The following is a 13,061-nucleotide window of genomic DNA, read 5'->3' as shown; positions in this document are numbered from 1 at the left end:
TAACTCTTCATATCTGACAAGCCACATTTCCCCATCTTCAAACTATACTAAATTCACCTATTCTCCAGGAAGCCTTCCCTGATGAATCTCTTATCTTCTGACCCTATTTCCCTTCCCTACTGGGTCACCTATGCCCTTCAATTCATTTTTCTGTCCCTCCCCACTGCAGTCTATTCTTCATTCTGCTGCCCAGATCATCGTCCTACAGAAACGGTCTGGGCATGTCACTCTCATCCTCAAAAACCTATAGTGGTTGCCTATCAACCTTCGCACAAAACAAAAACTACTCACTCTTGGCTTCAGAGCTCTCCATCACCTTGGTCTCTCCTACCTAACCGCCCTTCTCTCTTTCTCCTGCCCACCACGTACACTCTACTCCTCTGCCTGCTCACCTCCTTACGGTCTCCCCTTTGCGCCTGTGCTGCCATCAACCCCTGGCCCACATCCTACCTCTGATCTGGAATGCCCTCCTTCCTCACATCTGCCAAACTAACTCTCTTCTCTCTTCAAAGCCCTACTGAGAGCTCACCTCCTCCAGGAGACCTTCCCAGACTGAGCCCTTTTCTCCCTCTGCTCCTCCTCCCCTCCCCATTCACCCTTTTTCTGCCCTCTGCTCTTCCCCCTTCCCCTCCCCTCAGCACTGTGCATATTTATTACCCTATTCATTATATATTTATATATTATTTATTACCCCACTGGTTTTGTTAATGAGGTGCAAATTGCCATGATTCTATTTATCTTGATGATCTGGCTTTGTTTTGTTCTGGTTTGCTTTGTTGTCTCCCCTGTTTAGACTTTGAGCCCATTATTGGGCAGGGATTGTCTCTATCTGTTGCCTAATTGTACATTCCAAGCGCTTAGTACAGCACTCTGCACATAGTAAGCACTCAATAAATACTATTGAATAAATGAATGAATTAATGTTTTGATAAAATGGGGAGGTGCAGGGGAGATTTTGGGGAGATCTCCCTGACAGTGTCAATTTTCTCACTAAAGTAGGTGGCCAGGTTAAGGGCTAGAGAGAGGGAAGGCAGGGGAACAGGGGGTTAGAGGAGAGCTTTAAACATCTGGAACAACTTGCACGGGCAATGGGCATGGGTGCCAATAAGGATGGAGAACTAATTTGGCCAGCCAGAGGAAAGGGCAGAGTAAAAGCATGTAAAGATAATCTTGAAGAGGACAAGGTAGGCCTGATATCTAGAATTCCACCCGCCGTGTTCTGTGGCTTGCGCCTAGGAGCAAAGGAAGCAGACTGTGCAGGTGATCCAGGGCTGTGGGTTAGTGGTTCAGTGAAGGAACAGGGAGCAAGTCAGTTAAGTTTAATAGAGAGGTTGGTTTTGACAGGGTCAATTTGGTTATTCTCAGTAGGTTGGTTGGATATGGAGGCTAAATGGGGAATGTTGAGTGAGAAAATTGGATGGGGTCAAAAGATCGGAAGCTCTGTGGGGAAACAGCGTGGATTATTTGTGAGGTGGAAGTGTGTGGGAGAGAAGACACATGAGGAGGTTTTGGTCAGATAGAGGTATTTCAGAGTTGATGAGAGAAGAGACTATGCAGTGCCTAGCAATGATGTGATCAAGCGCGTGTTCAAGTTGGTGAGTGGGTGAACTGGGGTGCAGCAGGACATCAGTGGGGTTGAGGAGTAGTAGAAAGTAGGCAGTGGAAGGATCATCAGGAACATTTACGTGGACATTAAAGTAGATCAGTGTAGGGATGCGGAAAAAGAGAAAGAATGTGAGAAAGGGATCAAAGTGGTTCAGAAAGTTGGAGGTGGGGCCTGGGGGCAGTAAATGACTGTGACATATCTGGAATGAGTGTCAGAGGTGGATGATATAGGCTTTAAAGGAAGGCAAAGACAGGGATGGAGGAGGCAGAATGGTGTGAAAGTAGCTTGGGGGCATGAGATGGAGCAAACACCTCCACCTTTCCCAGAGTCTGGGGGAATGAATGAATGAAGATGAGGCTCCCTTTACAGAGAGCAGCAGTGGAGACCATGTCATCTGGAGAGAGCCAGGTTTCAGTGGTGGTGAGGAGGAGCAGTGACTGAGTCAGGACACGTCAAGGATGTAGGGAAACTCCTCCATGATGGAGAAGGGCTTCCACAAGCTGCGCTTGGCTGAGGCTTTGGGAAGAGTGGCTGGGAAGGGGACCGAACAAGGGGTAGGGAGGGGTTGGATGGGAGTTAGCTGATGGGGCCGTTAGAGGAGGATGAAGGGTGGTGCTGGAACAGGAAGACATGGATAGGGAAGGGGAGGTGGTGGGGACTGAACAAGGGGTAGGGAGAGATTGGCTGGAGGATGGGAGGAGGGAGGTCTGGGCTGGGCTGCTTGGAGGGTGGGCTACTTGAGGGGTCATGGTGAGGTCAGAGAAGTTTAAGAATTAGGTGAGGTAATCAATAGCAATAAACTGCTTAATCCCATGATTCCCTGAGGAGAATCTTGGGATTTTGAGAGCTGATCAGGGACTAAGTATTGGAGTTCTGGTGGACAGACTGTAGGCAGTGTTCTGATGGCAGATGAGCTGGTTCTGCTGACACCACTTGGCACAGAGATTTCACTTTCCCTGGGCAGTTATCCGCCCTGTGCGACTGTCTAAGGTCCACTGCAATTGGGGGCCCCTTGGTGGAGAGATCTCAATGTCCTTGGGCATGTGAACTGAACTCTACTGAACTCAATTCACTTGCTCCCTTATTCCCTTCATCAATCTCTTACCGCTAACCCACAGCCTGGAATTACCTGCACAGTCCAGCGCCTTTGTTCTTGTGCACGAACTGCAAAGTGCTGCTGGTGGACTTCTAAATATCCCACTGACTTCATCCATTTCAAATTTATCCTTGTGTACTTTAACTCTTCCCTCTCCTCTGCTGCCTAAAATTATTTCTCCACCCTTATTGTCACCCATGCCCATTGCCCTTGCCAGTTGCTCCAGACATTTAACTTCCTGCTCAGGCCCCCATCCTCCTGCTTCTCCCATCCCTTGCCCCTAATGACATGGCCACCTATTTAATTAAGAAATTGACACTATCAGGTATAATGTCCCTAAAATCTCCCTGGACCCTCTCCCAGTCTCTCCCCTGTCCTGCCCCCTCTTCAACTCTCCCATCTTTCCCAGCAGTATCTCTGGAGGAGATCGCCTCCCTTCTCTCAAAATCCACAGCCTCCACCTGTGCATCTGACCCCATTCCTTCATGCCTTATCAAAATGCTTATCCCCTCCCTTCTTCCCTTCCTTGGCTTCACTGACACCGTCCTCCCCTGGTTCTCCTCCTATCTCTCAGGCCACTGATTCTCAGTCTTTCATGGGCTCCTCCTCTGCCTCCCAACTAACTGTGGGTGCCCTCAAGGTTCAGTTCTGGGTCCCCTTCTTTTCTCCCTCTACACCCAATCCCTTGGAAAACTCATATAATTTCAAGTATCACCTCTATGCTGATAACACCCAAATCTACAGCTCCAGCCCTTATCTCTCTCCCTCTCTGCGGTCTCGCATTTCCTCCTGCCTACATCACTACTTGGATGTCCTTCCATCGCCTCAAACTTAATATGGCTAAAACTGAATTTCTTTCTTCCCACTGAAACCTTGTCACTTTCCCATCACTGTTGACAGCACTACCATCCTTTCTGTCTCACGAACCCATAACCTTGGCATTATTCTTGGATCCCCTCTCTCATTACACCCATATATTCGAACCATCACTAAATCCTGTCGGTTTTACTTTCACAACATTGCCAAAATTCACCCCTTCCTCTCCATACAAACTGCAATTACTGCAAGCACTTATCCTACCCTGCCTTGCTTATTGTGTCAGTCTCCTTGCTGACCTCCCTGCCTCTGTCTCTCCCCACTGCAATCCATACTGCATTCTGCTGTTCAAATCATTTTCATTGAAAAACATTCAGACCAAGTTTCCCACTCCTTAAGAAACTCCAGTGGTTGCCCATCCAGAGAAGCAACGTGGCTCAGTGGCAAAAGCCTGGGCTTGGGAGTCAGAGCTCATGGGTTCGAATCCTGGTTCTCCCACTTGTCAGCTGTGTGACTGTGGACAAGTCACTTAACTTCTCTGTGCCTCAATTACCTCATCTGTAAAATGGGATTAACTGTGAGCCTTACTTGGGACAACCTGATTACTCTGTATCTACCCCAGCACTTAGAACAGTGTTCTGCACATAGTAAGCACTTAACAAATACCAACATTACTATGCACCTCCATATCAAACAAAAACTCCTCACCATTGGCTTTAAAGCACTTAATCACCTTGAGCTCCTCAAATCTGCCAAACATTCATTCTTCCCCCCTTCAAAGCCTTACTCAATGTACACCTCCTCCATGAGGCCTTCCCAGCTTAAGCTCCCTTTTCCTCAGTTCCCTATCCCTTCCAGGTCACTTCGACTCACTCCCTTTGCTCTTCCCCCCTCTCCCCCAGCTGCACAAAATTTATATAGTTATATATGTATATATTTATAATTCTATTTATTTATATTCATGCTAACTTATTTTGTTGTCTGTCCCCCTCACCCAGACTATAAAGCCCATTGTGCGCAGGGATTGTCTCTCTTTATTAGTAAATTGTACTTTTCATGTGCTTAATACAGTGCTCAACACACAGTAAGTGGTCAGTAAATACTATTGAATGCAGGCAGTGTACATTAACTGTCATGGGGAAGTGGGGATAAGCTGAGGGTGAAGTAAGAAGAAGAAATTGAAGGAAAATGGAATTATCATTTTAGAGTTCCTGAGAACTATGCTTTACTTTCTGGGAAAGAGGAGAGTCCAGAACTTTACTAGATCAGACACACCAGTGTTTCCTACTCTGGCAATCAGGACTCTCCCCTCCTTTCTTAACCCTCCATCTCCCCCCACCCCTTTGCTATTTTAAAGAGGACTTCCAACAGGGAAGGGAGTTGGTTCCTTCCATGGAGATATCTCAGATTCCCACTCCAAGCACTGTCACAACAACAGCAAGTGACACTGTAATGGCACCCCTGAAGAGAGATGAGCTCAACCACCTTGTCCCTATAATTGCTGCTCTGCTGCATCCCTCCAGAACAGAAAAGCTAAGTCTTTTTCTGCACAGAATTGCGTGTTGGGAGAATAAACTTGTTCAGGTGAGTGTGTCATTAAGTGTCAAGCTCTGTGCAACATGGAATGGAGAGGGAGAATCAGAGGGGGCATGCAGCCTGAAAGCAGGGATAAGGAGACCTGGGGCAGTGAGAGCCCTGGGGCAGTGATGAAGTGAGAAGAAGAAATGTAAGGAAAATTGTATTATCATTTTAGAGTTCCTGAGAACTATGCTTTACTTTCTGGGGAAGAGGAGAGTCCAGAACTTCACTAGATCAGACACACCAGTGTTCCCTACTCTGGCAATCAGAATTCTCCCTTCCTTTCTCTGGTCTCCCTCCACTCTCCCCACCCCCTTCCCTCAACCTGGCCTAAACTCTTTTTCCTGTAATGATTTTTGGTGATTTTCATTCCCAGAAAATAAGATTGATTAACTTCTACCTTTAATCTTACCCATAGGCCCCACTTAAAACTTAGAGGTCTACCTAGAGATCTTCTAAATGTTCCTGCTGCCTTTTTGGCAATAAAGATTTCATATCCTGGGTTTCCTACTTTTACAGAAACTTCCTCATCCAATTCCTTCATTGAAATTTCACATTTTAGTCAATAATACACCAGCATCCATCCTGTCCCTTTAGACCTCAGTGATGGTATTGCCATTTACTTCTGACTGCCTCTTTCTACTCTCCCACATCCTAATCTTTGCTCACACCCTTCCTCCTTTCTTTAATACCCGTCCCCTTCAAGTATCCAAGCCTTTACCTCTTCTCATTTTCAAAGCCCTCCTGAAAATCCATCTCCTCCAAAAGGCATTTCCTAATTAATTTCCTCCTTCCTATATTGCTTCATTCCACTGTCACCCTAAAAAATTTATGTTTACACGATTAGCACTTACTGTAGTCTCACTGCAGTTTTGTTTGATATGGAGGTTGATAGGCAACCACTAGAGATTTTTGAGGATGGGAGTGACATGCCCTGAACATTTCTGTAAAAAGATAATCTGGGCAGCAGAGTGAAATATTGCCTGAAACTGGGGACAGGTAGAAGATTGGGAGGTCAGAAAGGAGGCTGTTATGATAATCTGGTCAGGATAGGATGAGAACTTTTTTTCCCCACTTTAGCCTTTCTGTACAACTGTTTTCCTATATTGGCTAAAGGTTTCTCACTCTTTCTTACTTCCTCTTTGCCTTCTTCTTTCCCCACCTTTATCTCTGTTTTCTTCTTTTTTCTCCATCTCGACCCTGTCTTTTCTATTTCACTCCACTGTGTTATGGGTCTTCACATAGAAATCAATCACTTCTAAAATTCTTAAAACACTTTGTCATCTCCATAAGTATTGGCATAACTCCTTCTGTTTCCACCAGTTTTCAAATACTGAGCTTTAGGTTCTCATTCATCTGTAAAGTCATTTTTTCCTGGAAGCTTGAAGATGCCCTAGCTGGTTGTTTTATCTTCTCTCCTTGTAGTCATTGTAAATATATTTATTCCCTCTATAGATCTTACCCCTTTCCATTTTAATCTGACATGATTTTAGTGTCATTATCCACTGTAACAATACACTTTCACTCAATTATTGCTATTTGATTGAACACTTACTGTGTGCAGAGCACTGTATTAAGTGCTTGAAAATTATAATGCAGCAATAGAGACAAAATCCCTGCACAAAATGGGCTCTCAGCCTGGGGGAGGGGTAGGGTGGGGTGGAGTCAGGCATCAATACAAATAAACAGGCATCAATATAAATGAATATAATTATAGATATATACATATATACATATGTGCTGTGGGGGGAAGCACAACGGAAGTGAGTTATGGTGATGCAGAAGGGAGGAGGAGCTTACAAAAACTGGGTTTAGTCTGGGAAGTCCTCTTGGTGGAGGTGTGCCTTTAGTAGCACTTTGAAGGGGGGAAGAGTGACTGTCCAGAAGATTTGAGGTGAGAGGCAGGTCCAGGCCAGAGGTATGTGGGCCAGGGGTTGGCAGCAAGACAAGCGATATTGAAGCACAGTGAGAAGATTAACACCAGAGGAGCAGAGTGCAGATTGGATGTAGAAGGAGAGAAGGGAAGTGAGGTAGGAAGGGGACAAGGTGATGGAGACCTTTAAAGTCAATATTGAGGAATTTTTGTTTGATATAGAAGTGGATAGGCAACCCCTGGAGATTTTTGACGGGGTGGGGGTGTGACATGCCCTGAGTTTTTCTGTAGAAAGATAATCTGGGCAGCAGAATGAAGTATATTCTGAAGTGGGGAGAGGCAGGATGTTGAGAGGTCAGAAAGGAGGCTGATGCAGTAATCCAGTCAGTGTAGGATGAGAGATTGTACTAACGTGGTAGCAGTTTGGAAGGAGAGGAAAGGGTGGATCTTGGCAATGTCATGAAGGTGAAACCGGAAGGCTTGGTTGACAGATTGGATAAGTGGAGTGAATGAGAGAGAGGACTCTTGGATGACATCAAGGTTGCAGGCTTGAGAGACTGAAAGGGTGGTTGTGCTGTCCACAGTGATGGGAAAGTTTGGGAGAGGGCAGGGTTTGGGAGGGAAGATAAGGAGACTGCCACTCCTGTGGACTTTCAAAGTAATGTTAAGGTCTAAAGGCCTTGCCCGATTAAGTTCTCTTTTCCCAGGCTCCCTCTCCCTTCTGTGTCATCTATGCACCTGCAGCTGTGACCTTTTAGCATTTGATATACACACTACCCTCAACTCCAAGAGCATCTATACACACTTCTTTGTTATATATTATTATTTCTTTATGTTTATCTCTCTTTCCCCATTTCTAATGTCAGCTTATTGTGGGCAGGGAACATGTCGTGCTACGTCTGTTATATTGCACTCTCCTGAGTCCTTAGAACAATGCTCTGCACATAATAAGAGCTCAATAAATTCCATTGATTGATTGATTAATGGATGGATAAAGAAAAAATGAAATAGGAGTGCCCTAACCTGTACTCTGATTCAAATTTTTTCTTGTGGGTCACAAGTGCACATTTCAGAAGATGGAGTGATGTTTGTTTTTCCCTTCTCTATCCACACTGCCTACTATGCAGGCTTTGTGGGCACTTGCATGTTACATACTTTGGCATGTCCATCCCAAGGAGTCTATTGCTACATAATATCCATATTACACACTGTGCATGTCTGACTGGTACAGTAATAATAATAATAATAAGGTTGGTATTTGCTAAGCGCTTACTATATGCAGAGCAATGTTCTAAGCCATGGGGTAGATGCTGGGTAATCAGGTTGTCCCACGCGAGGCTCACAGTCTTCATCCCCATTTTACAGATGAGGGAACTGAGGCCCAGAGAAGTGAAGTGACTTGCCCACAGTCACACAGCTGACAAGTGGTAGAGTCAGGATTCGAACCCATGACCTCTGACTCACAAGCCCGGGTTCTTTACACTGAGCCACGCTGCTTCCCAAGGGCACAGTACAAGGGTACAGTAAGGGCACAGGTTCATCCAATTGGTGGTCAGCTTCACCTACATCCAAGCTAGGTGCCAAGTCAATTTCCAATTGGTGCCAGGAAGCCTCTTGCAGTACTGTCTGGAGGTCTCAATAGTATTTTGGACACAATCCTGCCATTTTTCTGGGAAGCTAGTTCCACTAGAAATCTGAACCTCCTTGAACATGGACACCTCAACCTTTTACTTTATGAGCAATTACATTCTTCTTTCAATTTTTCTCTCAAATAAATAATACCTTTTTTTGACCAAGAAAACTGGAATCTATTATCTCTTAAATTTAAGCTTTTACCTCATCTACAGATGTTTTATGCTTTCAAGTCAATTTTGTGTACACTTTCACCAATTGCCCTAACTTACTCTGTTAAATTGCACAATTATTTAATTAACCCTCTAATCCCACGTTAATCACTTTAGCATCAATATTTTGGGCAATTTGCTCTTAGGTTGATATTACCCTGTGTTACTAACAGTAGCTGTAGCTGGAGTATTCTTTACAGTTCTTGAAACAAGTATAAGATCTGCATATGTATAAAATTTTAACCTCACTTTAAAGAAGTTCTAAATGTATTGGCAAAACTGATTGTCACCTATGTCATAAGAGGGCATGGCAAGCAGCATAGCCAACTGGATAAAGCGTGAGCCTGGGAACCAGAGGATTTGATTTCTAATCCTGGCTCTGCCACTCGCGTGCTGTGTGACTTTGGCCCAGTCACTTAACTTCTCTGTGCTTCAGTTTCCTCAACTCCAAAATGGGGATTCAGTATCTGTTCTCCCTCCAATTTATACTGTGACCCCATGTGGAAAAAGGACTGTGTCTAAACTGATTAACTTATGTCTTCCCCAGACCTTAGAACAGTGCTCGACACATAGTAAGCACTCAAAAAATACTATAAAAAAAGAAGCTTTTTCAGTTCCCTTCAGGATTATCGGTATTCTCCAGTCTGGTCTGTTTTCATTAAATCTTATGTCTTTTTACCACAAGGAGGCAGTGTGATCTGGAGGAAAGATCATAGTTTAGGAGTCAAGAGTTCCTAGGTTCTAATCCTAATTCTGCCACTTACCTGCCAGATCACCTTGGGCAAGACACTTGACTTGCTTTGTCCTCAGTTTCCTCATTATTAAAATGGAGGTTCAATAACTATTCTCCCTCCTTCACAGACTGTGAACCCAGTGATGAATAGGGATGTATCAGACCTGATTGTCTTATACCTACTCTGGTACATAGTACAGTGCTTGACATATAGTAAGTATTTCTAAAATACCATTATGATTGTTATCAAAGGAGAGGCAGCATGCTCTAGTGAAAAGTCCAAGAAGTTTGGAGCCAGGAGATCTAGCTTCTAGTACAAGCTCTGTCTCTGGCCTGCTATGTGACCTGGGGCAAGTTGTTTGCCTTCCCTAAATCTCAATTTCTTCAACTGTTAAATAGGGATGATGATAATATCTGTTTCTCCCCACCTTCCAGGGATATTGTGAGGATAAAATGGATCGTTGATCTAAAAATATTTTGGAAAAAATAAAATTGCTATACAAAAACAAGGTATCATCGTAACACTGATGGAAATCCACAGTTGTTATTTTCCTTGTGCATTTTACTATGTTTGATTGTGATGCTATCATATTTAATTGATATTACCAACTGCTATTTTTGGTTCTTGATATTCTATTTCATAAGGAAGCATTTCAAATTCTCACTCTATCACCTGGGGTCTTGATTGATCTAATTCAATCTATTTCTGATAACATTTGGCCACATAGCCTATTATGGTCCTTTTGCATCAACTAAAATTAAGTTCAAAGACTTGATATATTAATGGTTTCTTTAATTCAATCATTCAATTTATTGAGCATTTACTGTGTGAAGAGCACAGCACTATGCACTTGGGAGAGTATAATGTAACAAAGTTGATTAATACATTCCTTGCGTGCATAAAGCTTACTCTTTAGAGAGGGAGATAGACATTAATGTATAAATGAATAAATTGTGGATTTATACTGTAAACCTCTTCTAGATTGTAAGATTGTTGTGGGCAGGGAATGTGTCTGTTAATAATGTTACATTGTACTCTCCCAAATGATTAGTACAGTGCCCTACACACAGTAAGTGCTCAATAAATATGATTGATTGATTTACATAGTTGCTGTGGGACTGAGGGAGGGGTGAATAAAGAGTGCAAATCCAAGAACAAGGGCAAAACAGCAGTAGGAGAAGAGGAAATGAGGGTTGAGTCAGGGAAGGCCTCTTGGAGAAGGTGTGGAGAGTGATTGCCTGACAGAGGTAAAGTGGGAGGGCATTAATTCCAATTCATTTGCATCTAGTAGTTATCGTCATGTGTCCATAATTCTTGTTTCAGATGTTGTTATGTTTCTAATGAGAGAATTTCTGAATATTTCAAAATGTCACTTTCAATTTGATTTTTGTTATGCTGTTAAGTAGGTTGGAAAAGTTGTGTAAAGGATCTGAAGAATCACTTTCCTGGTAAGTCACAGAAGAATTTAAAATGGCTTATGTAAAAAACAATCACCTAAAAATCATAATAAATGCCAAACAATTTTCTATCAGTGGCATTATGCTGAATTCATCTGGGTCCACAGGATCCTTGGATAAAATGTTTGCTACTGTTCTCTTTCACATGTGTACTATTGTATAAGGATGCACAACTTGATATTCTTAGGGTTCCCTTCTAATGCCCTAACTTTCCCTCTAATACCTCATTTTGGATGTCTTATCCTCTCATTAATTTACTCAAATGTCTCAGTCCATTGCTACTGTAGCTTGTACAAAAACAGTATGTCCTAGTGGACACAATAAATATTATTACCAAATATGATTATCACTTCCACCACCACTACAACCACATTCAAACATCATTAGGGATCACTTTTCTATTTGTGTACTATTAGGTGAACAATTATATGCTTCCTAAAATAGAGATCAGAAATTCTCCAGCATCATGGGATTTTATAATGGCAAACTCTGACTTTTGATTTATGGCCCATTTTCTTCCTAATAATTCCCAATATTTCCTTGGACTCTTTGGCTTCCACAGCCAGTGAAGATACAACAATCTCAGTAACAAGTTGTGATGTGAGAATTTGGAGCCAACCATATCTTAGTTGTAGCTCAGATTATTTTTCCATAGACACATTACTTAGCATTTGTCCATACTGAAGATCATTTATTGTTTACTCCATTCTTGGGACCACTGAGAATATGTGCACATGAAAATGACATTCACCAAGTATAAAAGTTTAGTGTCACCTACAAACCTGGTGATTGCCTTGCGCACTGCCTCTCCCAGAACATTCAGAACATTCATGGATATTTTAAACAATACCTCCTATGGTCTCTTTGGCTTCCAGATAGTTTAAGAGCAAATGCATGTTTTATTTTTGTTTGGAAAGGTTGAATTCACCTTTCTGCCCCTCCCCATGTGGACATCATCCACCTCTGAAAATTGTTATCATGCAACATTAGTTGAGGGTGGACTAGAATAGAGAATTTGGCCATCATGCTGAAAGGCACATTTCAAATCATCCTCCTTGAGTGTGTCCAATTCTATCTAGCACAGGTGTGCCATTTTGGGTTTCTCTTTAAGGTATTCTGAATTCTGCAATTCTGAAGAAGTCAAGAAAATACCTTCAGGTGACGGGATTTTGACAATTCTGTTCATTGCTCAGACTGGGGTTGGGCTTCTGGGGAATTCAATTCTGCTCATGCTGTATATCACCATTTTCATTTTCCATCACCAACAGAAGAAGATCACAGACCTGATCCTCACTCACCTGACTGTGGCCAACACAGTGACCCTTCTCACCCAGACTACTCCAGGGATGGTTATTGCCTTCAGGTGGGAGAATTCTCTGGATGGTTTTGGGTGCCAGGTCAACTCCTGTATCAGGAGAGTGGCCAGAGGCCTTTGTATCTGTACCACCTGTCTCCTGAACAGTTTCCAGCCTGTCACCATCAGCCCCAGCAGCTCTGGCTGGGTCCATCTGAAACACCAGGTCCCCAGGTTGATCTTGCCTGCCTTTATCATATTCTGGATCTTCAATCTATTAGTGAAAATGAATGTACTAAAACCAATTGTAGACAACAAAAATGTCACCATTTCAATCAGTGGTGACAGTAGGAAGAGTTGTACTAGCATATTTTATTTAAATAAGATAAATAATTCTTCATTTCTCACTGCTAAAACTTTCTGTGATGTCTTCTTTGTGCTCCGCATAAGCTGGGCCAGTGGTTATATGGTACTTGTGCTACACCACCATCGTAGGCAAGCCCAGCACATTCATAGCAGCAGCCAAACCCACAAAGCTTCCCCAGAGACCAGAGACATCCAGACCATCCTGCTCCTGGTCACTTGCTTCGTTTCTTTTTATTGCATCAATAGCAGCATTACTCTGTTTATGAATTTTATTAAGATGGATGACATGACGCTTTATGATCCTTTATCATTTCTGGGTTCATGTTATGCTTTCCTTTGCCCCTGGGTGCTGGTCAGCAGTGCTCCCCGCATTTCCAGACTCAAATCAATCTTTTAA

General features: G+C 43.1%; 1 protein-coding gene across 1 annotated transcript; it reads left to right on the top strand.

Annotated features, from left to right (window-relative positions):
- Nucleotides 1-5,167: 5,167 nt before the first annotated feature.
- On the top strand, nt 5,168-13,061 carry LOC103164955 (vomeronasal type-1 receptor 4-like). Its single transcript, XM_029076536.1, has 2 exons — nt 5,168-5,229; nt 12,116-13,061. The coding sequence occupies exons 1-2, from the start codon at nt 5,168-5,170 to the stop codon at nt 13,059-13,061; spliced, it is 1,008 nt and encodes a 335-aa protein (XP_028932369.1).

The sequence above is a fragment of the Ornithorhynchus anatinus genome, chromosome 12 (assembly GCF_004115215.2).
Source record: "Ornithorhynchus anatinus isolate Pmale09 chromosome 12, mOrnAna1.pri.v4, whole genome shotgun sequence".
Taxonomy (NCBI): domain Eukaryota; kingdom Metazoa; phylum Chordata; class Mammalia; order Monotremata; family Ornithorhynchidae; genus Ornithorhynchus; species Ornithorhynchus anatinus.
This window is presented reverse-complemented; position numbering and strand designations above follow the sequence as displayed.